Below are 26,032 nucleotides of genomic sequence, written 5' to 3' on the forward strand. Positions count from 1 at the left end.
AATTGTTGTACAATTTGCTTAACAGCGCCTGCATACAAGTTCCTGACAAGAATAATATACAGAAGAATGGAAAAGAATATTGACAATCTGTCAGGTGACGATCAGTTTGGCTTTAGGAAAGGTAAAGGCAACAGGGAGGCATCTCTGACTTTGCAGTTGATAATGGAAGCAAGACAGTAGAAAAGTGGAGACATGTTCGTAGGATTTGGGGACATGGAAAAAGCAATCGACAATGTAAAATGGTGCAATTTGTTCGAATTTCTGAGAAAAGTGGAGAAAGCTATAGGGAAAGACAGCTGATATACAACATGAACAAGAACCAAGAGTGAACAACACGACAGGGGGACCAAGAACGAAGTGCTCAGATTAAAAAGGGCGTAAGACACGGATGTAATCTTTCGCCCCTACTGTTCAATCTACACATCGAAGAACCAATGACGGAAACAAAAGAAGGGCTCAAGAGTGGGATTAAAATTCAAGGTGAAAAGACATCAATAGAAAGTTTCGCTGATGACATTGCTATCTTTAGTGAAAGTTTAGAAGAATTAGAGGATCTGTTGAATATGAGAACAGAATATGGATTGAGAGTAAATCGAAGAGAGAAGAAAATAATGAGGAGTAGGTAACATTCTATGGTAGTGAAACATCATGGATCCGGAACAGAAGAGCATTTGAGATGCCGTGCTACAGAACTATGTTGGATGTTAGGTGGACTGATAAAGTAAGAAATAAGGCGAGGAAAGAAGCATATCGACAACACTGACAAGACGAAGGGACACGATGGTAGGACACCTGTGAAGACATCAGGGAATAACTTCCGTGGTACTAGGGGGAGCTGTAGGGTGCAAAAACTGTAGAGGAAGACAGAGATAGGAACACATCCAGCAGATAATTGAGGACATAGGTTGCAAGTGCTATGCTGAGATGAAACGGTTGGCACAGGAGAGGAATTCGTGGCGGGCCGCATCAAACCAGTCAGAAGATTGATGACTGAAAAAAGTTGGTAGCTGCTTCTTGAAGTTTCACAGAGCCTCTGTAATATTCATCATTCCATCTCCACCATGAACATGATCATTTTCATGTACCACCAGTGTTACCATTATAGCATAACAGCATCGACATTGTCTTCACTGATTTAATTTTAGCGATTGTATAAAATCATATAAAAAGTTTTGAACGTTATAATATTTGTGTACACATAAAAAATCAGATTTTATTTTCATCTGCTTTACATTTGTTAAAATTTTTGTTAAGCATGTAAAACCTTGAACAATTTTATCCGCTGGCACCCCAACTCCTTGCAGGAAACTGAAATAACAATAAAGAAACAAATGAAATCTATCGGTATAAAGCGACCATTGCTGAGTGCGATTAAAGTCGTTGACACACATTCCATTTTCTACAGCGTCATTGATGACTCAGCGCCAGTAATTTGAGTGGAAAATGGCTCTGTTCAGACGTCGGTTAGTTTCATGTCTGTAACATCTTCAGTTGCAAGTTTCAACAAATGCCAATGCCAACATTTCGTCACCACAATCTAGTCTGCTACAAACTGGATTTTTTTGATCCTTCACTATTGTGTCGTGCAACGAATTTACACTCAGCTTGTAGGCCTCACGCTGACCTATAGCTTAACAGATGGTATGAGCGGCAGTGCAAGTTGACATTTCTCACATACCAAACACGAAGGTCACACTAAGGGCAAGGAAATCCTGAATCTGAGAATCAGTCACCATACTTTTTATTTTTCGTCGCTTATTTTCTGGTAACTCTCTTCGGGTGAGGTGATACAGTAGTGAAGATACTGAGTTCAATGATGATATTGCTGAACACTGTATGACTTACAGCGGTCGACGTCACGGTCATAAACGCTGTTCCCAAAATGGATTATATCAAGTATGTTCGAAAATGGTACAAATTTAAAATTTTCCACTACAGCTCAAAAGCTAGTCGCACACATACAAAGTGCACACCACTTATGACAGAGCGTATACTACGTCAGATATTAAAACATACACTAAAATAAAAAGAATTATCATTAGAAATTAGCTGTGTTTGCCTATTGAAGAAGTTTCTTTTCACCCGACTGCGTTCAATTCGTGACTGCACAGTTACAAAGTGAACGATTTCGCCATATGCTGTGACAATCGAGAGGTAACAGTCTACGGATTGCGTGGCAGGGTGGGCGACCTGTTTTGACAGCTGAGGGACAGGCCCGCACGTGGCTCGCCCTGACAGCAACGATGCATCAAGCTCCAGGAGGTGGTGGTCAGGCTTTCGGGCACTTGCCGCAAGCAGAAGACAAATTTCGACTCCGCTACTGGCAGAAGTTAGAGCCTGCGAAACAACCCAGCTATCAGAAGGGCAGCAGGTGGAGAGGTGAATTACTGGCAAGTGTTACTGAATGCCGTGCAGTTGCGACCGCGATCAGTGGCGGTCGGCATGGCTCGCCGGACGTTTGTGGTCACCCCCTTCGCCAGATAGTTTGAGCAGCGATCCGTCAGGCAAGGACGGCCCTTTCTTGTACTCGAGTCCGCTTTCAAGCCGCCGTCTCCGCATCTTACCCGAAACAGCCAGTACGTAAGGAGCGTCCTTCTTCTAAATCTTGACTTCTTGAAATTGAAAATACCGACCATAATTATTAATGATCCCCCTCTGAACAGGTGGATTTTAGACATACTGTAGTAGTTGCATCTAATACTAACATATTTCCAACTACCTTTCCATTGTACCGAAATATAGAGCTTCTTTTCAATATCTGAAAATCGAAATATTGAAAACTTTTGGGAAACGAAACCACTACCTTCGACTATGTCAATATGTAATTAGTTCTTTCCAGCATAAATATAACCGCATCCTCACTTCGTTTGTACGGTAGCTTCTTTCCACACTTATTGACTGCGACAGAATCAGCCCATCGCCATGGGAGGAACAGGAAAGGAACGATGTAAAAAGAATGCAAATGTTCGCTAAGCATTTTCAACGCTACATTTGTGACTATTTTAATTACTACGACTGACAGTCCAAAAAAATAAGGAAAGAACGAATGGGCACATGAATGGTTGAAAAAAAGAAAGACATAATCCATGTTAATTTACTCACCATAATGCGATATCCTTTACGGACAAAAATTTATTAATAACGTGTTGTGGCACAGCGTACAAAATAGGAAAAGAAAATACTGTCACTGAATAGGAAATTGCAGTTGAAAATTGATAGATGTAACTGTAATTTCTGATGACAACTAGGTAACTTGAGTGACGTTTAATGTTGGCTTCGTTAAGCTAAACGTCACCGTTTATTGCACTGTTGTAACGTCTGACACACTCTTTAATTTTTTGAAGTAATAAAATCTGATTCCCTTCACACTTTGCACAGGTTTCAGAATGTCAAAATTATAAATGGCCATTTACCATTTCGGCATGTCTGAAACTCATCTTAAATAGACAACATCGTTTTTATGCAAGAATTATAGAACACTTTATTTATAACTATAACTTAATATTAGCGCCGATAATACCAATGCAGTATACTTAATAGCTTTAACTAAATAATCTGCGAAGACTCAGTGCTCTTTATAGGTTACTTTTTAATGTATATTAGTCCAGTTTTTGAATATGGGCAAAGGCTCTCAAGCTACACCTAATGTTGCCAGTCTCTTTACAATTTGTTATGGTTTTCTTTATCCTCTTGTCCAGCTTCAAGTACTTGTTCGTCCCCTTCTTCTCTTCGAGATTCATCTCCAACTTAATGCACACGCAGTTTTTGAACTCCACTTCCTTCTTTCAGTACTCCATTAAATAGGTGAATCTAGGGTGAGTGTTCCCAATAACATTATTTATATTGTTGTTACAAACTTCAATGACATTCGTCGTTCAGTGCCTTTTTTCGTAACAATTCCACACTACTATGGGGATATCCCCACTCTGTAACCACTTGGTCATGAATTAGTTAATATATTGAAAGAGTCTTACGTTATTAGCAGCTTCTTTCTTGAATTTTAACCCATTCGTGTACAGATGCTGACATGAAATCTGAAACCCTCGTTCTAGTTGTAATCCTCAGTTAGATCGAGATCTTTAAGTTCTCTCCACAAGCTCTCCTCTATATGGAAATAACATCAATTTATTTTACTTGAGTGGAAACTTGACGAAGGGCCGATACCACAGCTGCCTCAAAATCGACGTTCACTTCTCTAGGACACTGGTTTAATCAGAAGAACGTGTGTGTCTTTCTTCTTATTAGGGAACAGTGTAAATACAGCAGGAAGAATTTTTGTTTCATCACTGGGACCTCCTAACACAGCGTGTGTGATGTAGATCTGTGCAAACTGCCTGCTGCACCTCTTAAATGTTCCGTCCATGAAAAAAACAGTGGTAAGACGTTTTTAAGCTACCTTTTCTTTTGTTTCGACTAAGAAAGAATATTCTCTCCTCTAATCCATCTCTTCTAGAAGGAAAACTACTGCCATCTCGCATTTTTAAGAAAACTTCATGAAGATCAATTTCATAAGAATTCTTGGGCTCTTGTTGGTTCCCCTGTGCTCGATGCAGCTGACGACAGAAGATCCTCTTCGTAGATTATGAGATAGGTATCACTGTAACAAAGTCATAACCATTGTAAGGAAGCATAGGAAAATAACAATCAGTCGCAGTCTTGTTGGTTTTTGTCTTATTCTTGTATGGAATTGCAACTGATTGCTGTATTCGTCTCCATCCTTATAAAATTACGCAGTCGTTGTGCACAACTGTTCCGTATGGAATCATGCTGGTGAAAATCCATAACCATTATTATGAAGATTTCCCATTTCAGCCACCATACATGCCACATAGCTGCGTAGTTTCTTCCTCGAGCGCTCTTCTCCTCCCTCTCCACTTGCTTCTCCACTTCCATAACTGCATCATCAGGTGGTCTACACAGCTGTTCTGATACGTTAAATACTTTTTAGTTCTTCGATTGCAACCTTCTCTTGCAATGAACCGATTTTTGGTGTTAGCACACAGCACATCCACGCAACTTCAACTTCTTTATATTCCTTCACTTCACTATACGCGTAACCACTGTAATGACCAGAATGCCTGCCCTTGGTCGCTGTAATAACTTCCATACTGATGGACACACTAGGAAGTTAGGAGCCAAAGTGCGCATAAGGACTTGTGTTTCTATCAGCGTGGCGTTATCCCTTCGGAGCGGGGAAAACCGTGTGTCTGTCTAGACACCATCCAGGGGAGTTCCAGCGGTCGGGTGGCGTGGGAGGTGGAGGAGACAAGGGTACCCAACTCTTCGGAGCAGGTAAAACCGCAAATATCCAGGGTCGCATATGTCCGCTTTCGCAGTTGTCCAGACACCGTGTTACTGACGCGGTGGGAACTCAGCCCATACAACAGTTAACGAGACTATAGAGGGAGGTTTCCACTTTGGCGGGAACGAGTGTCTGGAAAATTCATTGCACAGACACAATCAATAAAAATCAAACTGATACAATTATAAAATAAGAAAATACACGTATTAAAGAAAAAGTTATCGTTTTAAATAATTATGTTGGTTTCATCATGTTTGTAATTAATTATTAGCAAATTAGCATATAGAAACTACCAAATTGATTTAACAGTGGTTGGGCTAGAAACAGTTTAGAATTATGTGCCATATTATGCTAGATATAAGAGAAATGTGTATTTGAAAATTTGGATGACGACAGGTGAGGCTGTTTAAGGGCAGCGGCCATCTGGGCTCAGGGTATTGCATTCAGAGTCTGGAAAGCAAGAAAACATGATTTCATGAGCGGTGTGTTGGCCGTATCGTTAAAGTGAACCTAGAATTTTGTGGCACAACTTGGGACCGGTTGGTAGGACATGTCCTGAGGCATCAAGGGATCACAAATTTAGCATTGGAGGGCAGCGTGGAGCGTAAAAATTGTAGAGAGAGAGACCAAGAGATGAATACACTAAGCAGATTCAGAAAGATGTAGGTTGCAGTAAGTACTGGGAGATGAAGAAGCTTGCACAGGATACAGTTGCATGGAGAGCTGCATCAAACCAGTCTCAGGACTGAAGACCACAACAACAACAACAACAGAATTTTTCTGAGGACATTTCCGCGAACTTGTCATAATTTTGTGCTACGATCAGGCATCAGATCAGTGGACTTGGAATTTCCGCCAGTTGTCTAGAGTTGGACTTGTAATATTCGCTAGTTAGCTTGGTCTTTGATTTATAGAGCAAGTGTTGTACTATTTTTCGATATTTAGTTGCTAGGAGTTAATGTCTAATGATAACATGAAGTGACACTCTTAGCGAATTTTTGTAAAGCATTCATTCTGTCGCTGTATGAGTTCAGGAACTGAATGCTTCACAAAGTTTATTTTCTTTAAAATAAAATCAATGTGAATAGTGAACATTGTTTAATTTATCACCAGCCTCATTCCTGTCTGCATTTAATTAACTTGTGATGTAGTGAGTCGACTATTTATTGCGCGATACAATGGGTATGTGGTTCTGCCCTGGACTTTATATAGCCATTCCCTTAAATGGCACAAAATGCATATATTGTATCTCCAGATTTATTTAGTCATATTCAAGAACTAATCTGTGGTATAGAAGGAGTTATCAAGGAGGTATGATTTCAATTTGTTTTTGAAACTATTTTTGCTGTCTGTCAGACATTTTATTTCATCTGGTAATTTATCAGAAAGTATTATAGCAGCATATTTTACCCCTTTCTTTGCCAAAGATAGGTTAAGTAAAGGATAGTGTAGGTCTTTTTTTCTGGTATTGTAATCATGAATGTAGCTGTTGATTTTAAACTGGTCCATGTTGTTGAGAAAAAGTTTCATTATTGAGTAAATGCACTGTGAAGCAGTTGTAAGAATTCCGAAGCTTTTAAACAGATGCCTACAAGATGTGCGACTATGAACTCCACACATTATTCTAACTAATTTCTTTTGAGCAGTGAATACCTTTTGCCTAAGTGTTGAGTGGCCCCAGAATATTATGCCGTATGACATCAGAGAGTGTAAGTATGCAAAGTATGTTAGCTTACTATTTCTACATCCTCAAAATTGGCAATTATTCTGATTGCAAAAGTTGCTGAACCTCGTCGCTTTAGGAGATCCAAAGTATGAATTTTCCAATCAAGATTCTCATCTATATGTACACCCAGAAACTTAGTTTGCTCTACCCTGGCTACTGACTTCTTTTGATGTGTTATTTTTATTGAAGGAATTATACTTTTTGCAGCAGAAAATTGGATGTACTGTGTTTTTTCAAAATTCAGAGCAAGCCCATTCGCAGAAAACCAATTAATAACTTTTCCAAAGACCTTATTTGTATCATTTTTTATCGGACTTTCTTTTACTGGATTAATAATTATGCTTGTATCATTAGCAAACAGTGTCAGTTCAGCATCTTGTTTCACATAAGAAAGGAGGTGATTCACATATATCAAGAACAGGAGGGGACCCCTGATTGAACCTTGTGGAACAAAATGGCTCTGAGCACTATGGGACTTAACCTCTGAGGTCATCAGTCCCCTAGAACTTAGAACTACTTAAACCTAACTAACCTAAGGACATCACACACATCCATGCCCGAGGCAGGATTCGAACCTGCGACCGTAGCGGTCGCGCGGTTCCAGACTTTGGTGGATGTATTTGTATACAGGTTTCCATCCGCAGTATGTTTTTCTCCTATACACCGAAATACACAGGAGATTTTAGAGGGTTCCGGATCAAAACCCACGTCCTAAACCGTCATCCAATGAGGCAACAGGACATCGCATTCATAGGACTCAAGGCCTTTGTATGCAGCAGCCAGCTCCATCTTCTCCACATGGTAATAATCAGTCGCGATCACTGATTAACAAATAATATTCCGAGATGTTTCGCCGTCGGTCCTCCAGCGTACAAAGTCACGTTTGTCGCCGAAGGGATGGCCTCGTGGCAGGATCCAGCGCCTGTAACTTCGACGCTCTGTAGCGTCGTTAGATGACGTTTCCGGGCACGGGTTCCTATCCTCCTTCCTCAAGGCGCTGTGAACTTTGTCGCAACAGTTCTAGGACACCCTGTATAACCAGGTGAGATTTAAACCTTGGTCGTCCTGAATACAAGTCCAATGTGTGAACAAATGCGACACATCTCTCAGCAGTGACTTCTAGTTCAAACTTGGTGTTATGCCTCGTTTCCAACCACTGCTTCCTCAACTGTTGAAAAAAAAATATTGGTCTCAGAGAAATTACAATTTTACCCATTTTCGACAAGAGAATAACAGTTTACATTTTGTAATCAAGCTAACAATGCCTTAACTTCTTTTCGGAGCCATAATGCCGCAAAATACCACTTTAAACAGTTGTCCAGCGTCGTAAATACGCATTTCTCGTTTTCCCCTTTCTTTCTCTTTTTCTTGGCATAAGTTTTGATCTCGTAACACCGTTACTACTATATACAATACATCAATCTTGTTCTGGCACAGTTGTTGCGTAGCAGTTCTTATGTAGACTTTGCAAAATTGAGTACAGTACGCTGCTCCGACGTAAGAGAGGACCCGGAGTCCCTAATCATGCTGGAGTAAATAAATTAATGAAATATACTGCAACAATTTTATTCATGCGCAATAGTCTGTAAGTGGTCTAAGTCACAATGGTAACCAATTCACATTTTTGAAGTGTCCATTGCTGCAAACCTAGAGCAATTTTTTGATACAGTAAAGATTATTTTCTCTTTTCATAATTTTTCGACACAGTTACATGAATATTTCTCAATGGCGTAAGCACTGTCAATCAGCCAGTAGCCATCTCGAGCTTGGCTTTGTGAAAACTGATGTCAATGTGTCGGCATAAAAATAAAAGAACTTTAATTTCTAAAACAGTACGTCATTTTTTTCCAAATTAAAGTTTATTCCAGTTAAAAATACGCATCGTAAGATTGTAGATATACCGATTTCGGCTGTCTGGTTATTACCAATAGCCCAGCAGATGTACATTGTACAGTGACTGCGTTATAAAGTATCAAGCATCATTCGGCCAGTGAGGAGATTTGAGTTCTGCGTGACACGTGACACGTTATGATGCAGTCATTGTGCGAGATCATTGATAAACGTGCCCTATCGCTTTTTATCACAGAGATATGTAATTTTTCTAGATATTTATTCTTGCTGTTCTCCGCACAGCCTTATTAAAGAAGAACTGGAGTCGTTTGGCGTCAACGTGAATCAGTGTGAATTAATTGAAGGCTGTGAAATACCAATAGCGATATCCATCGTTAATGAAGGAAGTGGATCTCGAACATTCCTGTACTACACAGAGGACTGGCCGGAGGTTTCGTACGAAGCTTTTCTAAAAATAGATTTGTCGCAGTATTCTTGGATTCACGTAGAGGTACGTTCTCAAAATAATTCGATAAAGATCTATATTTGTTGTTTCTGTTTCGGCCAAGCATGTTATGTAATATCGCTTGGAACAATTTATTTACAAAATTTTGCTTTTATGTGAAATTTCGTTGATTCTGTACTGTGTCATCCAACCCATGTGTACTGTATTTTCTTCTAGACGTAATTACACCTGTCCGTTATGTCTGTTCAGATGCGAAAAAATGACCAGCTGAAGCAAATAGTACAAAGGATTACTGAATGGAATTCGACACGTGCGGCTTCTGGAAAACACAGTCCAGTTCCAGTGTCTCTGGAAGTAGAGAACAACGATGATCGGTGTCTGGAAGTCATGCCACTTGCTGATTTCGTCGTCGTCAGCAAAGACTTCGCTAGGATTCACGGATACAACTCAATGCCTGAGGCGCTGGATGGTCTTTATGGACGTCTGAAACCTGGGTGAGATATTGCAGCAGTTTACTTAAAAAAAATGAAGGTACTGTTGCACATAAAGCGAATGACTATTCCCCAAAGCGGGTATCAAATTCCGTTCCCTACCTTGCGGAACAATTTTCTTTGGTTCCTTAGAGAATATTGGGAGAATGTTGAGAATGTTTCATGAAAAAAACATTACATACTCGTAAGGTACGTTTAATAAATCTCGCGAAGAGGCCTCTGTAGATTTGGAAACAATTCAAGGATACAGAATGACTTTTTCACTCTGCAGCGGAGTGTGAGCTGACATGAAACTTCCTGGCAGATTAAAACTGAGTACCAGATCGTGACTCGAATTCAGGACCGAGTTCGAATCTCGATCTGGCACACAATTTTAATCTGCCAGGAAGTTTCAAGTCAAGGACATACATTTTCGCAGGTGTTCTTCATTTTCAGCATCCATCTGAAAACTGAACTGGATTCTGAATATGTTCCTCGGCGCAAATGCGTTCCAAACGTTGTTGCTAGTCAGGCAAACGCGAATAATTATTTAAGCAAGTAAAAAAATTTAAGCTGTATCCATTACCATTGTTTACGTGAATTTAGGTGACAGTGTGAAGGCGGGAAGGTTAAGGCTCATTCTTAACACTTTTTACGTGCTTTAATGAGGTGACAATGAAATTAATTTGATATTGTGTTTGATCATAGCTTAATTTTTAAGGTTGTTATACTTCATTATTGCAAAAACTGGTAACGCAAATCTTAGCATCATAAATTGACACTATTCGGACCTTTTAAAACTGTATTTTTGAGAGGTTCCACAGCAATCTTTCGCTAACTCATGCAGCAAGTAAAAATTGATAATGACATTTTGTCAAATGAAGACACGGTTGGAGACCGTGGATGTTATATGAAATAAATTGTTGATAGTGTACAGCAGGCAGTCACAACTTGCTTTTGGGTTACTTTATTCAGAAAATACCGTTACCGGTTACGAAATTACACATTTCATGATCAGATTCGTCAAAACATATGATGCATTGGTTTAATGGTGGGTTGCCGTGAAATGTCCGTGGGACCATTTGATTTCACTATTTTCTTCTAACATAATCATATTCAGGGCCGGCACAAGCCAAAGTGCCGCCCCGTGCGAGCTGCTAGATTGCCGCCCCCCACCGTTTCCGTTATTTTTTTATTTTTTATTTTTTTACAAAACGTTTGTGTAATTTTATTTAAACAAATCTGTAGGAAATGTCAGCAATCAATCGCAATTTTTGTTTTTACTTTTCAGATCTACCTACGTTTCGGCCTCTGAGTGGCCAGTCTCTAAGCTATTAATATGTACCTTACATCTAAATCGTCATGTTGACAGTTACGTTGAGCACGAAGGTATAGATGTAAACATAACTCAAAGCATTGAGAATAGCCACACTGTTCCCGATATATATGTAGATCTGGAAAATAAAAACATTAATTGCGACTGATTGGTGACATTCTCTACAGATTTGTACAAAACAGTCGCTGGGCACCACCTCAAAAATGGAGTCGAACTTGATTGAAGAAATCTAACTAATTTTAATGAGCCATGTGAATTTACACACATTTGAACAAATGTGTGTGATATCTTATGGGACTTAACTGCTAAGGTCATCAATCCCTAAGCTTACACACTACATAACCTAAATTATCCTAAGGACACATACACACACACACACACACACACACACACACACACACACACACACACCCATGCCCGAGGGAGGACTCGGACCTCCGCCGGGACCAGCCGCACAGTCCATGACTGCAGCGCCTGAGACCGCTTGGCCAATCCCGTGTGGCATGAACTTACAGTTAATGTAAATAAATATTTTTCAATGGTTGTGAACAGATAATGTATTCAACGGAAAACAAAATATATTTACAATTTGATAATTTGTTTGAACAATAATATTTGCAATAACTATTTAATGTTGAACAATATAAGAAACAACACAGTAAATAACCAAGACACTGATCATAATATAAAAATTTAAATAAATACTAGACAAATCGAACCCTCCTGGCCTTTGCTTGTGCAAACTCTTTCACATGATCTGTGTAATTTAAATCGTCTGGAAGCTCGTGCTCAATCGATATTGTTGCAAGATCCTTCAAACGAGTTTGGCTCATCGTTGATCAGAGGTATGTCTTTACCAATTTCAGTTTTGAGAAACTCGCAACTGTCACTGGGAGTGTTAGGAGAATTCTCAGAGCGGTGTTAACATTAGGGCAAAAATTATGTCTGTCTATAAACTTCAGAGTCTCTTTTGGACCTATTCTAGGTTTCAACAATGTTGAAAGCAATTTTAGTTCTTCTCTCAACACCGGTGCATCAATGTCGCTTGACTCATGATCTTGCAAAATCGCTGCAAGGTTTCTACACTTTGTGTCCAGGCTATCAGGGGGTGCATTCTTCAGCTTGCCGATGTCGTAGAGAAAATCAATATAATCACAATGAGTTTCAGTTGATTGACTCTATCATCCAAAGATGTGGTTACTATATCTAATAGATAATAGTAGAATTCAATCTTGTAACGTTTTGTTGGGTCATCTATTGTCTTATCCCTTCCTTCATAGGTAAAGTGTATTGACTTCTTACTTCGTCGCCGGGAATCACTTATCTGTGGTAACGTTAGATCTTCTAGCTCTAATACTGTAGCCAATTCTTTGGAATCCGTCAAGAAATACTGTACACAAACTTTTCTTCTGTTCTGCAGGTCTCAAAATATGCTTTCGTTTTTTCAAGCATTTCCACGGCCTCAGAAACATTTGTGTCAATGGCCTGGAGGGTCTTACTGACTACACTTATGTGAAGCAGAACGTCGTACAAGATTACCAGAGAAGTGAGAAAGGTGTAATTTTTTATTTGATTCGCAAGTGACGTTGCTTCGTGAGCAGTCATGCCACCGAATTCTTCTGATATCTGAACCAGTGCATCATAAACGCCTCCAATTTGAAACATCGATGCGTCATTCCCACCTAGCATCGCTCAGTGGCTTCAGCGACAGGTTAGTCACATACTTCTTCAAGACATCCCAACGTCGAACGGAGGACGAGAGGAAGTCATACAAGCTTTTCACTGTCGAAATCATGGAAACAGCATATTTAGAAGTCATAGCGGCATCGTTTACAACAAGATTCAATGAGTGACTGCTACATGGTACATAAAATGCTCGCTTGTTCGTGTTTGAAATTCTTTTCTGGAGACCAGACTTCTTTCCATTCATGTTCGCTCCAATGTCGTATCCTTGCCCTCTCATATTACACAATAGGACTTTTTTTATCTTCCAAGAACTTGAGTACGACCTGCGTCAAATAGGAGCTTGAAGAATCGGGCACTGGAAGAAATCCCAGGAAATGCTCCCGAATTCGGACATCGTATACCCCGTCGAGTCTTGTATCCTGGACGAAACGTACCACAACTGTCATCTGCTCAACTTTTGAAATATCTGGTGTACAGTCCAGAATTATACTGTAATACTTTTCAGATTTCATCATTAATAGAATGTTGTTGGTTATAGATGATCCAATAAGATGAATTATTTCATTCTGTGTTTCTTTTCAATGATAATGATGACCCTTGTTCTCACCTAGCTTTGTTCTGTGCAGGTGCTCCAACATCACAGTGTCGAACTTTTCGAATAATTCAACGAGTTTCAAGAAGTTTCCGTTGTCAGGCTGAAAGAGTGTATCTGTACTTCCTCTCAAAGGCAGACATTGCCGACCCAGGAAATGAATTATTGCTATTAAGCGCTCAAGAACATTTTTCCAATGTTCGCTTTCAGTATTCAGAAGCCTTTGATGATGGGCGCCGACAGTTCGTGACTTTTTCAGTCCCTCGGAAAACAAGATCTACTTTTTATGTGAATTCAAATGCTCGGTAGCCTTCCTGTGACTTTCGAGGTATGAAGCAAGATGCCGCCAGTCGCTTATACCGTTCTTTCCAATTTTTTCTGTAGATGACAAAAAAGTTTGCAACAAAAGCAGAACACAGCATCTTTGAGTACACCAACCAATGTCTATCCGCTTCTTCTTAATTCTTCAAAGAATAGTGCACAGGGCTGAAATGCCAGTTGTCCGCGTTTTAAGAACATTCTTCAGCTTCCTTAATGCGCTCGGGAGGACCTCGCATGACCAAAGTCGTTCGAATGCAGTCGATAATAATTTACGGCCATCTTTCGGGATCTGAGTCAACTGTGTCTTCCAGTCTAGGCTCGCCTTCAATCCCTTCTCCGGTGTTGAGTACCTCGGCTGATGTTCCTCCGGTATTTTCCGAATCGGGTCGCCTAATTTCAGTTCTACCTGATGTTTCAATCTTGGAGCTTTCGTCACAAAGCAGGTCTTGAGTCCAAACGAGGTCTGTTGAACATGTTGTGGATGGCCCACCGTCAGCATTGCTACTGTATGCAGTGGTCGCAGTACTGTGTTTGTCAACTTTCTGGTCATGTCCTGAAGATAAAGATGTAGCTGCAGTAGCTCCTCTAGTTTCTGTGCTTTCAGCATCTATTTTTCCACCGCAGTATCGAACATTGCAGTCGAATTTCCAAATTAGATTTCGTCTTCTGCAAAATTAGTTATGAGTAAACGCAAGGCGCCCTACAGCCTCGCAGCGCTCCACTCATAAGAATACTGGCGTGTACGCCAAACTGCTTCCCCCTCTCTGTTCCTCCGGTGTAAACACGACGGTGCTGCCACAGTGGCGAGGAAGAAACTAGTCCTCCTCCCTCCCCTTGTTCAACAGGGGCGCCCGGCAGGTAGTCGAGGCGCCATGCCACAGTTCCTGAAGCCGCTCCCTCCGAGGTTTGGTTTCGAATCCCCTCTTGGGCATGAATGTCGAGTTTGTCCTAAAAAACATAAAAAAGGGGGGGGCGGCAGATTTGCCGCCCCTCGTAAAGTGCCGCCCCGTGCGGCCGCACGTTTCGCACGTGCCTTGCGCCGCTCCTGATCGTATTGGTAATGTTGTTTGTTTCTTTCACAGTCACATACGTTGGTTTGTATTATTAATACCTTGGAGAGCAGGACCACAACTTTATTGTGCTTCAAAGGCCGCACCCGAGTATAGCTCGGGCCGCGATATTCTCAGCGTGCGAGCCCCCTATCGCTCGAAAATTGGAGTTGTTTTTTGAAAAAAAAAAAAAAATGTATGCGATGAGCTGCTCCTTGACTGGTGCTGCCCTCTGTGGTCAGTTTCTAGAATTATTTCGACAGAAACATTAGCGAACTTAACAACTGCTCTCGTGAATGGCTGAGTCAAAGTTCGCACTGACGTATTACATGTGTGTACTCGTCAGGTTTCGCAGTTTGCTGTAATTCTGCTACAAATACGTCACGTTTGTTGAGTGAGCAAGAAATTTTCGAAAGTCAAGAGGAAGAAACTGCTCAAAAACTCACTTCACACTTTTTTCTTGGGAGGACAATTATACTTTCTGCCACCACTATTTTAAAATTAGTAATGCATCAAAAAACTACGAAAAATAAATCTTGAAGCTTGGCCCTTCTTTAATATGTGTTACTTTTGAAGTTACGTCAATTAAACATCTGCAAGTAAAGTTTAAATTGTCAGTTTCCTAAGCCCAATGTTCTTCTAAGTGGCCAGTCTCGAAAGTGTTAAACACTTTCGCCTGGTCACAAAACGAATTTCCAAACCGCACCACATGTTTTGAACTCAGTTACAACACATGTTGTCGACTGGCTAACTCCATGTCGGCGAGCCATCTTTCTGGCTGATGGCGTAACTGTCAAAGATCTTGTATCTCCCCACCTTCAACAGGGTCTACCTCCCTTGGAATTCATTTCCAGTTACACTTCCATATGATTTTTTTTTTTGCTTCTTATGCTTTGAAGAATCGTTTCCTGTAGTTTGTCCTTATTTAACAAAATCAACCGGTAGATGCACTTTCCCAGTTTAACACGTTATAACACGAAAACTAATTACCGTACGAGTACCAGACTTGGTAGCATTAATATCAAGGAGATAGGGAAGAAAAATAATGCAGAATCAATTCATTTGAAACACTTTTATTGTGCTGCTATGGTACATCATATCATTACATACAGATACCATTACTGCTTCAAAAGGGGCGTAATAAGGCGTCCATCAGTGTCCAGAAGGATCTGAAAACGCAGGATTGCAATCTGCACAGCAGAACGAAGCATGTCGATAGGTATTCTATCTACCTCTGTTGATGTGCTGCGCTTCAGATCAGCACATGTGTGAATGTTCCCCTTGTAAACCCTTTTCCCTCAGGTAGCCCCACAACCATAAATCACAGGGCGTGAGAGAAGGTGATCATGCCGGCCAAGCATTTGGAAACGATCGGCTGATAATAATAGTGGAGGGCGAAGTCAACACGTCGTTGTGCGTCCTGTGGTGCAAGCTGCTGTACGATATGGATTTTTTACGGATACCATTTGAGAATGGTTCGAAGCACTTTCCGCACAGTGGACCACTGGATGTTCAACTGTCGTGACACAGCACCCGCACTGCCTGACAATCGGGAATTGCGCGCAGCGTTGTCTGCCATAGCAACAGCGATTTCATCAACCACCTGTGGTGCGACCGGTCGGCGGGCTCTTATCGGAGCGACGCCCAATTTTCCAGTTGATTCGAACTTCTTCATCATGCTCAGCACAGCAAGTGTAGAAGGAGGACCCTTCCGTAATCGTTTCAGCCAGCTATATTCTCAGAGTGCAGCTGTAGCATTACTGCTGTTTTGAGCTTCGCCAATGATGGCCAGCTCCTTTTGTCCAAGCTCATGTTGCCATGTCAGCAAGTGCACTGCGACTGGTCAGGTGACGCTATGAATCACGATGACTGATCACGGCACCTGGTGACCATAGAACTGGACGGTAGCGCTCTGATGAATGGAAATTATGCGTCCAATACTCTGGATATTAATGCTACCAAGTTTGGTACTCGCACAGTTATTAGTTTCTGTTTTGTAATGTGTTGGAAAGGGAAGTTTAATTATAACCAGCCGTTAGTATAGATGTAGATGTGTTTTCCACATCCTGCTAGGTGAATACTCGGCTGGTCCCCACGTCCCGCCTCAGACATTTGAAACACATTCACACTATTTCACTATTTACACTAGATGCAGACAGCTGGGGTACACTCATTCCGTCCCGGAGGGAGTGGGGTGGCGGCAGGAAGGGTATCTGGCCATCCCTTAAAATTAACCATGCAAAATCCGTACTTAACCTTGCCGACCCTGCGCCCGATGCGGGATAAAGGCTGTAGCAAAAGAAAGAAAAAAAGGTAGTATAGATGTAGATGTGGTCTGAGTGCTTTATTGACAGGTGTGCTACTCTGCAGGGCGACGCTGGTGGTGCCGTGGGCGGAAGAAGGAGCGGCTGCCCGAGGTCCTGAGGGCGTGTTCTTCTCGCCCGCCTTCCCTCCGGAGCGCGTGGTGGACACGCTGGGGGCGGGGGACACGTTCTGCGCGGGCCTCATGCTGGCCCTGGCCAGGGGTCGGCCGCTGGAGCAGAGCCTGCGGTTCGCCTGCCAGGTCGCTGGTACCAAAGTCGGCGTGCGTGGCTTCCGAGGTCTCGGGGATCTGCTCAGGCAGCGAGGCGTTCGGCTCGAGTAGCCGCCAGCTTCGCAGATTACACGGTTCTGCAGGATCAGCATCTTCTTCGTCCATATTGCTTCTTGTGTTACAAAATAAACTTCACTGACTCTACATTTACTGTATGTACCTCATTTCCAATAGAGTAGCCGTCTGAGCTCTCAACTCGGCGGTAGCCGGCTCAAAATCTGGTGGCAGGGAAATTTCCAACGCCAGCAGTTGGCGGGCAATGCGATGACAGGTGTCTGTGTGACATTCCTTACCGACAGACATGCCACCGTGTCCTGGATTAATCTCCAAGCCTCAGGGAGTGAGGGCATGTGACAATGCTGATATAATCAGTCCTTTGGATGGAAGTGTCAAGCTCGGCGGCTGTTCGTGAGGAGAAGGCTATGTGCCAGCACCGAGTTTCACCTTCTCTCTTCGCTTTTGTCCTCATCATCAACAACAACAGAAATACGAAATCGCACACCACATACATTCACCAGTCACCTACACTAAAACGCAAGACAAAATACACTCCCCGTAGAAAAGTTAAAAATGGATGTGAATAAAGAAATTTTTGGAAATATTGAACGTGTGGATACTGCCCGCCTGTTTTGACACATTACAACATCAAGATGTCAGATAAACCACTCATCGGTATCCAACACGTGCAAATAATGCGCCGCAGTACAAATTATAGTGCACGACCGAAGTGTCACGACCCAACCTAACGTCTAATCTAGTTCACAGGCTACACCATAGAGCAACATTTCACCGCAACTTACTTCCCAAAAAAGAACTTCGAAAGCAAAATAAATATTGTCAGTGTTCCTTTCTAACTCCGTTTGAAATGTATGACGATACATGCAACATATCATTACGTCACGATTCAAAGCTAACATCCAATGTGGCTGAACCCATCCGGAATCCCTTCTGAAGGAAAAAAGGGAAGAAGGTTCGGTTAAACGTCCTGTCCACCACGAAGTCGATAGAAGCGGAGTAAAAACTCTGGTTGTAGAAGGAAATGGGCCACTCTCTTTCAAAGAAACAGTCCCAGCATTTTCTTTCAGTGGTTGGGGAAGTCACGGGAATCCTAAATCAAAATGAATGGACGAGGATTTGAACCTCCATCCTCCCGAATACGAACCCATGCCTCATCACTGTGCCACTTTCTGGATTGGGCGCGAGAGAACTTACAACGTATCACAGCCAACAACGACTTACAGCAGGTATTATTTACCAGTAGAATGATGTTATAATGATCATCAGCTGTCAGCAAGAGCAGAAGACACCTATACGAAATGAGCGTCACTCAGAAAGGTGTTACTTGGTCGCCATAGCTAGATGGAGCGATGTTGCCAATAGTTGAGCTTATAGCTGGTGAAGAGTGCATCGTGTAGGAACATCAAAGTGTCGCAGTGTTATAACATGGGAGGAATTTCCCAGTAATGCTGATTGTTTTTCTTGACATCTCACCATAGGGTGATTTAGTGGTTGTGTAATAATATATTAGGAGGATCACTCAGAAATTTTTGAGAAATGTTATTCAGACTGCTTGTTCACCAAAACTTCCTTTGCATATTTACAACGTCATTTCCTTCAAGTTTCTAGTACGTGTTAACCCTCTCAAAACACTTACCGATTATTTTAATAAGTATTTCTAAACAATATATTTACTCTTAAAGAAGTACACGTAAAAAATAAATATAAAAAGCCATGAAATCATTAATTCTTAGTGAGAATCCATAGCGGTTCAGCCAATGAACTCGTTTTCCTAATGAGTAGAGTTCTAATTCCTCTTTTAGCTATCGTATTTACGTCTCTACTTGGGTTCGAATTCCAGGATGATTTCTTGCTAAAGTTCAGGTTGATTTCCACCCCTATCCCTGTGCTGGCGGAGTTGTCGCCTGTCACTAATGACCAGAATTTTATGTGATTTGGTGTTATGTGACAACGCTCGTTGTCTTATTGGTGCAAAATCCCAAAACACTTGCCTTTGGTCACATTTCCTTTCCCTGAAGCGTGGCAGGACACATATTAGCAACATCATTGGCAGTTAGCATCTTGCTTTCTTTCAGTGGGACTAGAGTTGTGACCACTCGCTCGTTGGTAAGTGGCGCAGCGTTCGTCTGCCAAAACGACTTCCACTCAACACTTTTTGGGTCACCATCATTGTAGAAGTTAAAGGAGCTTCACTGACGCTTAATCTCTCCCCCACAATGGAATTATCATGTTCCCTCAATATACAATAATGAATGTACATTTTGGCCTTCGAAATTAAACCCATCGACTATCTACTGACAGAACTTCAAAACACGGATCTTGCACTCGTGGGTTAAATTTTTGGTATCCCCAACCGCAAACCTTCTTCATGAGAAGACCTTCCCAACTCCATGTACAATTTTGGCTATATCCATAAATTCAGTTCCAGGATTACACAGTCAGTTGTAGTAGTTCCATTGGTCATCCTGTTCCATCAGTCCCCTCAATTAGTGGCCCATACGAAGAATTTTCTCTTCCTTCCTGGCTCACAAAAATTACCATCAGAATGCCCCAATAGATGCTTTCTTGCACGTCGCTGAATTGACATGTCAGTTGCCATTTGTATACCGGTCGCACTCAGTACGCTCCAATATCGAAGTAGGATGAGGTGATAATATGCGATTGCGTTATGTATATTTGATCTACCGACTTGAAACCTCTACTGTCAATGAATCCTGCAATAACTTCTCTGTTCAGTTTCCTAACTTGACCTGACACAGAGACAGCAACAATAACAAAAAGATTGTTTAAGTTATGTAGGTGCATGTAGCGAAACAATAAGTGAGAAATATGGTTTTTGGGTGTAGTTGCATTGAATAGCTTCGTAAAGTATTTTTGCTATGTGTGTTTCATTAAGTCGGATAAAAACTGGAATATGATGCCATCATTCAATTCCTTGTTTTGAACTATTTATAACAAATTAAAATTAGTCAAAAGCTGGTGTAGGTTTATAATGACCGTGTTACTTCATTTTCAGAAGTGTCTGATTTCAAAGAAGCAATAACTGTCTTGGGAATGATCCATGTGCAGAAAGTCTCAAAACTACAAGCAAATATGATTTTTTTTGGGTCGTTCGTCTGTCTGCTTCAATCGCTGGCAATATTATATTAACGATTTTTTAATTATGTCTGTCTATGCGGAACTGAATAAAACAATTTTTGTTTTGCTACACACCTTTCTATTTAATTTAGTGTCGCATCTTTAGTGGCCTGAAAACTGGTATACAGCTAGTCCTTGTAATTTATTTCTCTCAGGTGTGGAGCTGATTAAATTTGATTGGCCTGTTTCATCACAATGTATGCAACTTTATGTGTTAATTTGTGTGTGCACTCATGTTCTCTTCTTTTGTGTTGTATAGTTGGCGTCCGTATGTTTTGTCTTTGTTTTTCGTCTGTTGCTCTGCGTATTTCGCTGTATTTTCTGAGTAGATTGTGTTCAGTTCTTCATTTTTAATGTAATTCGGTCTGTCGAATGCTTCTGTGTGACACCGGTTGTCGATTGCTTTTTGTGTTATTGTTTGCACCACATCCTCTTAATTTTTATATAATCTCTGTCAATGTGCAACTGAATTATGAAATTTTCGTTTCACCACGTGTGTTTCGCCTTTATCCCTCTTAGCTGTTGATATGCTTGTTTCCTTCGAGGTTCCTAGTTTTTTTACATGCTATGCAGAGCTTGTTTCTTTACAACGTTTGCAATTTTGTGTGTTAATTTATGTGGATGTCATTTCGTTTGTGTTGTTTAGCCACTGTGTGGATGTTTTGTCTTTGTGTGTGGACTGGTGCTTTGTAAATTTTTCTGTATTGTGTCTGTGTAGAATTTGTTCTGTACTTTTAATTTTGTTTTTCCCTACGAGGCAAAAAAATCGTGACGCACAAAACACAACCATCACCTACACTTTCCCCCCCCCCCACGTCATCACGTTCGTTGGGTGTACTGTTACGAAGGAGGCTAGAATAAAGGAAGATGGCGTTTCAAATGCTGAGAACAAGCATTGGCTGAAACCAGAGGATGTGGCAGTCCACCATTTTACAGAGACCAAGACGAGTGTTTCTCCATTAAAACCCTATGTGTGACTTGCCCTCTCTACCTAAAGCCACTAAACTGACATTCACTTCTGAATATGTACATAGATATGACATACTTTCTAGTAGGAATACTCATAATCAGTCAGCTGACAAGTTAATTTATTGATACAAAATTTCATTAATTAACCGTGGACTTCATGGCGGCAAAACAACTGATCATTATAATTTAAATCGAACTGTAGGCTGTAATACTTCATGGTACAAATGGCACAAGATCTTTCTGGTCATTACACTACCAAAATGTACGATTTGAAGAATGAAAACACTGGAATGATCCGCTTTCTTCAGAGGAACACAAAAAACATTGAATGCAAATATTGATTGAGCTTAGTTTGAATTAAACATTGCCACTAAAATAGAAACGCTGACACTTAATGCCATGTAAAGCCCGTTCTTATCCCCCTCAAACATTTTCCCCTTCTAAGAACGGCAGTTATTAGTGCACATATAATCAGTTATGATGTTGGTGCAAGGAATTTCAGTGACAAATGGGTTATACGCTGAAGTGATCTTTTTATACGCAACTAAACAATACTACAGTGCTTTGTGAAAATAAATCTATTTAACTTTCAAAAACTTGCAACTTACTAATTAACATGGGTTATCACGATATATGTTTTGCTGTCCTTCAAAGACAACTGTGTCACTGTATTTACATTTCATTCTTGTAGCCGGCCGAAGTGGCCGTGCGGTTCTAGGCGATGCAGTCTGGAACCGCGAGACCCCTACGGTCGCAGGTTCGAATCCTGCCTCGGGCATGGATGTGTGTGATGTCCTTAGGTTAGTTAGGTTTAACTAGTTCTAAGTTCTAGGGGACTAATGACCTCAGAAGTTGAGTCCCATAGTGCTCAGAGCCATTTGAACCTTTTTTTTTTTTCATTTTTGTTTCTGTGAGAAAAGACATTCAGCTTCCTCACTGCATGATGCAGGCTATAATACCAAGTGATTGAGGTATTTGTTGCGATTATTTATTTCAGTAATTTAGATATCTCTATATTTGTTGCATGATCGCAAAGTTATTTTAAATGTTCTGTGAACGTGGAAGCTCTAATGCCATACTTAAAACAATTGATACGTTCTTTGGTCGATTTTATAAAATTTCTGCCTGTCGTTCCTACATATACAGCATTGTAGTTTTTACAGTTAAGTTGGTAGGGCTTTTGTTTATTTCTTAGCATTTTCCTCTTTTGAATGTTTTGTTGTTTGTGATGTTTTTTCGTGTATTCTGATATGTTAGGATAGCAGCACATGGGCCGCTCGAGCGGAGAGACCGAACCCGAGTCGAGAATACAGCAAATATATAATTTTCTTTTATTTACCTACACAATACACTGGTAGTATGCATAGAACAATTAAGCAATTTATGGCCTTACAGACAAGCTCAGCAGTCTAAGTAGTACAATCTAGCTTAAGAACAAAAGTTTAAACAGACTTAGATTAAAGCAAAATTTAACATGAAACTATTAGGCATAATGTGAGTTTACAAATAGGCTCAGCATTTTGACCAGTAAAACAGTCAATACAAGTGCTCAGAGAAATTTTCACTAAAGCAAATCTTGACTATAAATGTAAAACTACTAAAAATTTTCCAGTTCAATAAACATGAGGAATTTCAGATACCTGAAAATAAATTTGCACACAAATTTCGTAACCTTACTTAGGATTTAGATAGAAGGAAATTTTCCTACAAGTTAAGGTCAACGTATAACATAGTGATCGCACATTGGTCCTCTAGTTGACCTAGGCGCCGTGGTAAGCGGGGAATAACTTTAGCAATGTTACACAGATAGGTTGAGGTGATCTAAACATATCTAAAGGCAGTTAATATACTCGGCTAATCAACAAGTGATCAGGACTTATGCTTAGCCTTAACACTAACAGAGCACGGTTCCGGACTGAAGCTCCTAGAACCACTCGGCCACAGCGTCCGGCATAGAATATCACAACAATACAATAATCGAACATTATATATTGAATTCATGACTAATGAATCATTCGAACTCCATAATACAATAATACCACAATACAATAAGCGAATATTTTAATTATGTGTGTGTTGATTTTACTATACTTTGCCTAAATTTTACTAACAGTTTTTACCTGTGGATGTAAGATATTGTTGTAAGAAAATTTTTTACACTTAACACATTTCATTGTACTTTTGTTATCATTTTTTCCACATAGAGGACATCTGCATCTCTTCTTACTCGTAGGATCATTTTCTTCCGACGTGTAACGTGCATATTCAAACGATGTCCTGTCTACAGTTTCTCTTGTAGCATTTCCTCTTGGAAGATGTCCTCGTTTCTTCATATCCCTATCAATTAGCTGCTGACGAAGAGTTTCTAGGAGTAGTCTTCTTCGCTGTAGGATGTTTGCTTTCCGTTGGACATAAGTTGCCTCGTATAGTACATAAGAGTTAGGTGCAGATATATCGATGATATTTGAGAACACAACAGTAGGACATCTCTTTGTCTTCCTCTTTACTGTATAATTCACCATCATCTTGTCTACTGTGTCCAAAGCTCCTTTCGTAGCGTTGTAGTCTAAAATAATTTGAGGTTTTCTTTTGGTGTCATCACTGCTTTTGAATCGTGGTGCAGTGTGCTTTGCATAATAACATATTTGTTTTTCTCTTGGATGTACAGTATGATGCAGTCTTTGTGCCCTTTGTGAAAGCAAATATTGGTGTGTAATTAGGAATCCCCCCGGATCTCTAGTAGTTTTGGTAGGGTGGAAGACTTGTTTTTTATTGTGATATTTCTCTTCAGTACCATTTTTCCTAGGTCCTAGGAAGTGAAAATGTTGTCGCAGGTTGTGTTACGCCCTTTCAAGCCATGATACAAGTCAGTTACAATCCTTAGACCTTTGTTCTTTTCAGAGGCACTGCATGGTCGATTCCTAGTATATCGCTGAATATTCCATACATAACTTGTTTCATAGTCACAAAGTACCCAAAACTTGATACCATACTTTTTATTGGTTATATACTGGGGGAAAGACCAGCTTCCCCTGAATACAATAAGTTGTTCGTCTACTGTAAGAATATATTGGGATTGTATAGTTTAGAAAAGATCTCTACCCATTTCTCCCACAAATCCCTTATAGGTGCGAACTCATCTTGTTCAAATCTAATAACGCTTGATATCTTTTTGACAGTTTCTAGTGATAGTGTCGCTCTGAAAACAAGTCGACCTTTATACTCATCCCATAAACTTTCAGTAGATTCATTATGTGACCCATAAACTCCTGCAAATAACAACAGACCTGTGTAAGCATCTACGTCAAAAACATCTAATTTTTTCCACTTACCTCCATACAAAAACATTGCTTCAACATTAGACTGGGCGAGTATAATATTTCCAGTTGATGGAAGAAGACATAATTTGAAATCTCATTATCCACCTGTGATGTGAAAAGTGGCATACCTTATTGGTCTTGGAGTCAGGTGATCTATATTACATGATACATGCTGTCCATTTGGAGGTAGATGTTCTGTCTTCCATTCAATTGATTTATCCTTTGACATCATAGCTGCACTGCTTACCATTTGCTGTTCTGATGTATCGTCTGCGCCTCCTAGTAAAGATGAAGAGCTGCACTCCGAAGCATTATCATTCTCCGAAATTACTTCATCACTATCAGATATGCTCATCAGTATGTCTGCTACTTCATCATCTCGCAAAGAGACTATTATCTTAAGGAAAAAACTTATAAAACGCGTGAACCCAGTAACTTGACTAGAAGTCAATCACATTACAAACTGATTTGGTTACAGGAGAAAACGATGACTCGCAATCCCCCTTCCATCCTTTCCAACGGAAATAGACATCCCATTGTTCAAACAACAATGACTTCAATTCTTTATACGCATCTTACTGCACCCATACACATTCCATTGTTGCCAAACTGAATATTGTCAGAATTTGCTGTAATAATTAACATTAAAATACACAGGGCCTCAAATCACCTGAATATCTTGAGAAGCACTATTCTGTGGATGCCAAACAAAAGTTGCAAAATAATTATTTTTCTGTCAGAACATACTTCACTGAGGTGGAAGCAAATTCAATGAAGGTAGTTTATTAAAGCCAAATATTTTCAAAATTGTAGACCATCAAAAATCCTTCTGTGTCCAAATAGACCTGAACGCCTTCCGAGGGTTAAAAACATGCCACACTAAAGAGATCACTCACCACCAGTGATACCTGCGAGGAAAACCCTCTGGCCAACAACAAGAGCGCTACGTACATGCAATGCAAGTATCATATTATATCAAACGCGCTGCTTCCCGAGCGGGATGGCTTTCCGGTCCCCGGCACAAACCCACCCGGTGGATTAGTGTCGAGGTCCGGCGTGCCGGCCAGCCTGTGGATGCTTTTTAAGGCGGTTTTCCATCTACCTCGGAGAATGTGGGCTGGTTCCCCTTATTCCGCCTCAGTTACACTGTATCGGCGATTGCTGCGCAAACACCATTTACACGTACGCATGCATCGTAATTACTCATCTTTGGACA

At 40.6% G+C, this 26,032-nt stretch overlaps 1 protein-coding gene across 2 annotated transcripts in view; it reads left to right on the forward strand.

The window, feature by feature from the left end:
• The window catches only part of LOC126175689 (ketohexokinase-like), a 30,681-nt gene extending 13,164 nt beyond the window's left edge, over nucleotides 1-17,517 (forward strand). For both annotated transcript variants that reach the window (XM_049922623.1, XM_049922622.1), the window contains 3 exons: nucleotides 9,162-9,369; nucleotides 9,574-9,818; nucleotides 17,149-17,517. In XM_049922623.1, the coding sequence (XP_049778580.1) occupies nucleotides 9,162-9,369; nucleotides 9,574-9,818; nucleotides 17,149-17,422 (727 nt within the window). In that variant the 3' untranslated portion in view covers nucleotides 17,423-17,517. The remainder of the gene's footprint in view (nucleotides 1-9,161; nucleotides 9,370-9,573; nucleotides 9,819-17,148) is intronic.
• The last annotated feature ends 8,515 nt before the right edge of the window (nucleotides 17,518-26,032 follow it).

The sequence above is a fragment of the Schistocerca cancellata genome, chromosome 3, assembly GCF_023864275.1.
Source record: "Schistocerca cancellata isolate TAMUIC-IGC-003103 chromosome 3, iqSchCanc2.1, whole genome shotgun sequence".
Classification (NCBI taxonomy): Eukaryota; Metazoa; Arthropoda; class Insecta; order Orthoptera; family Acrididae; genus Schistocerca; species Schistocerca cancellata.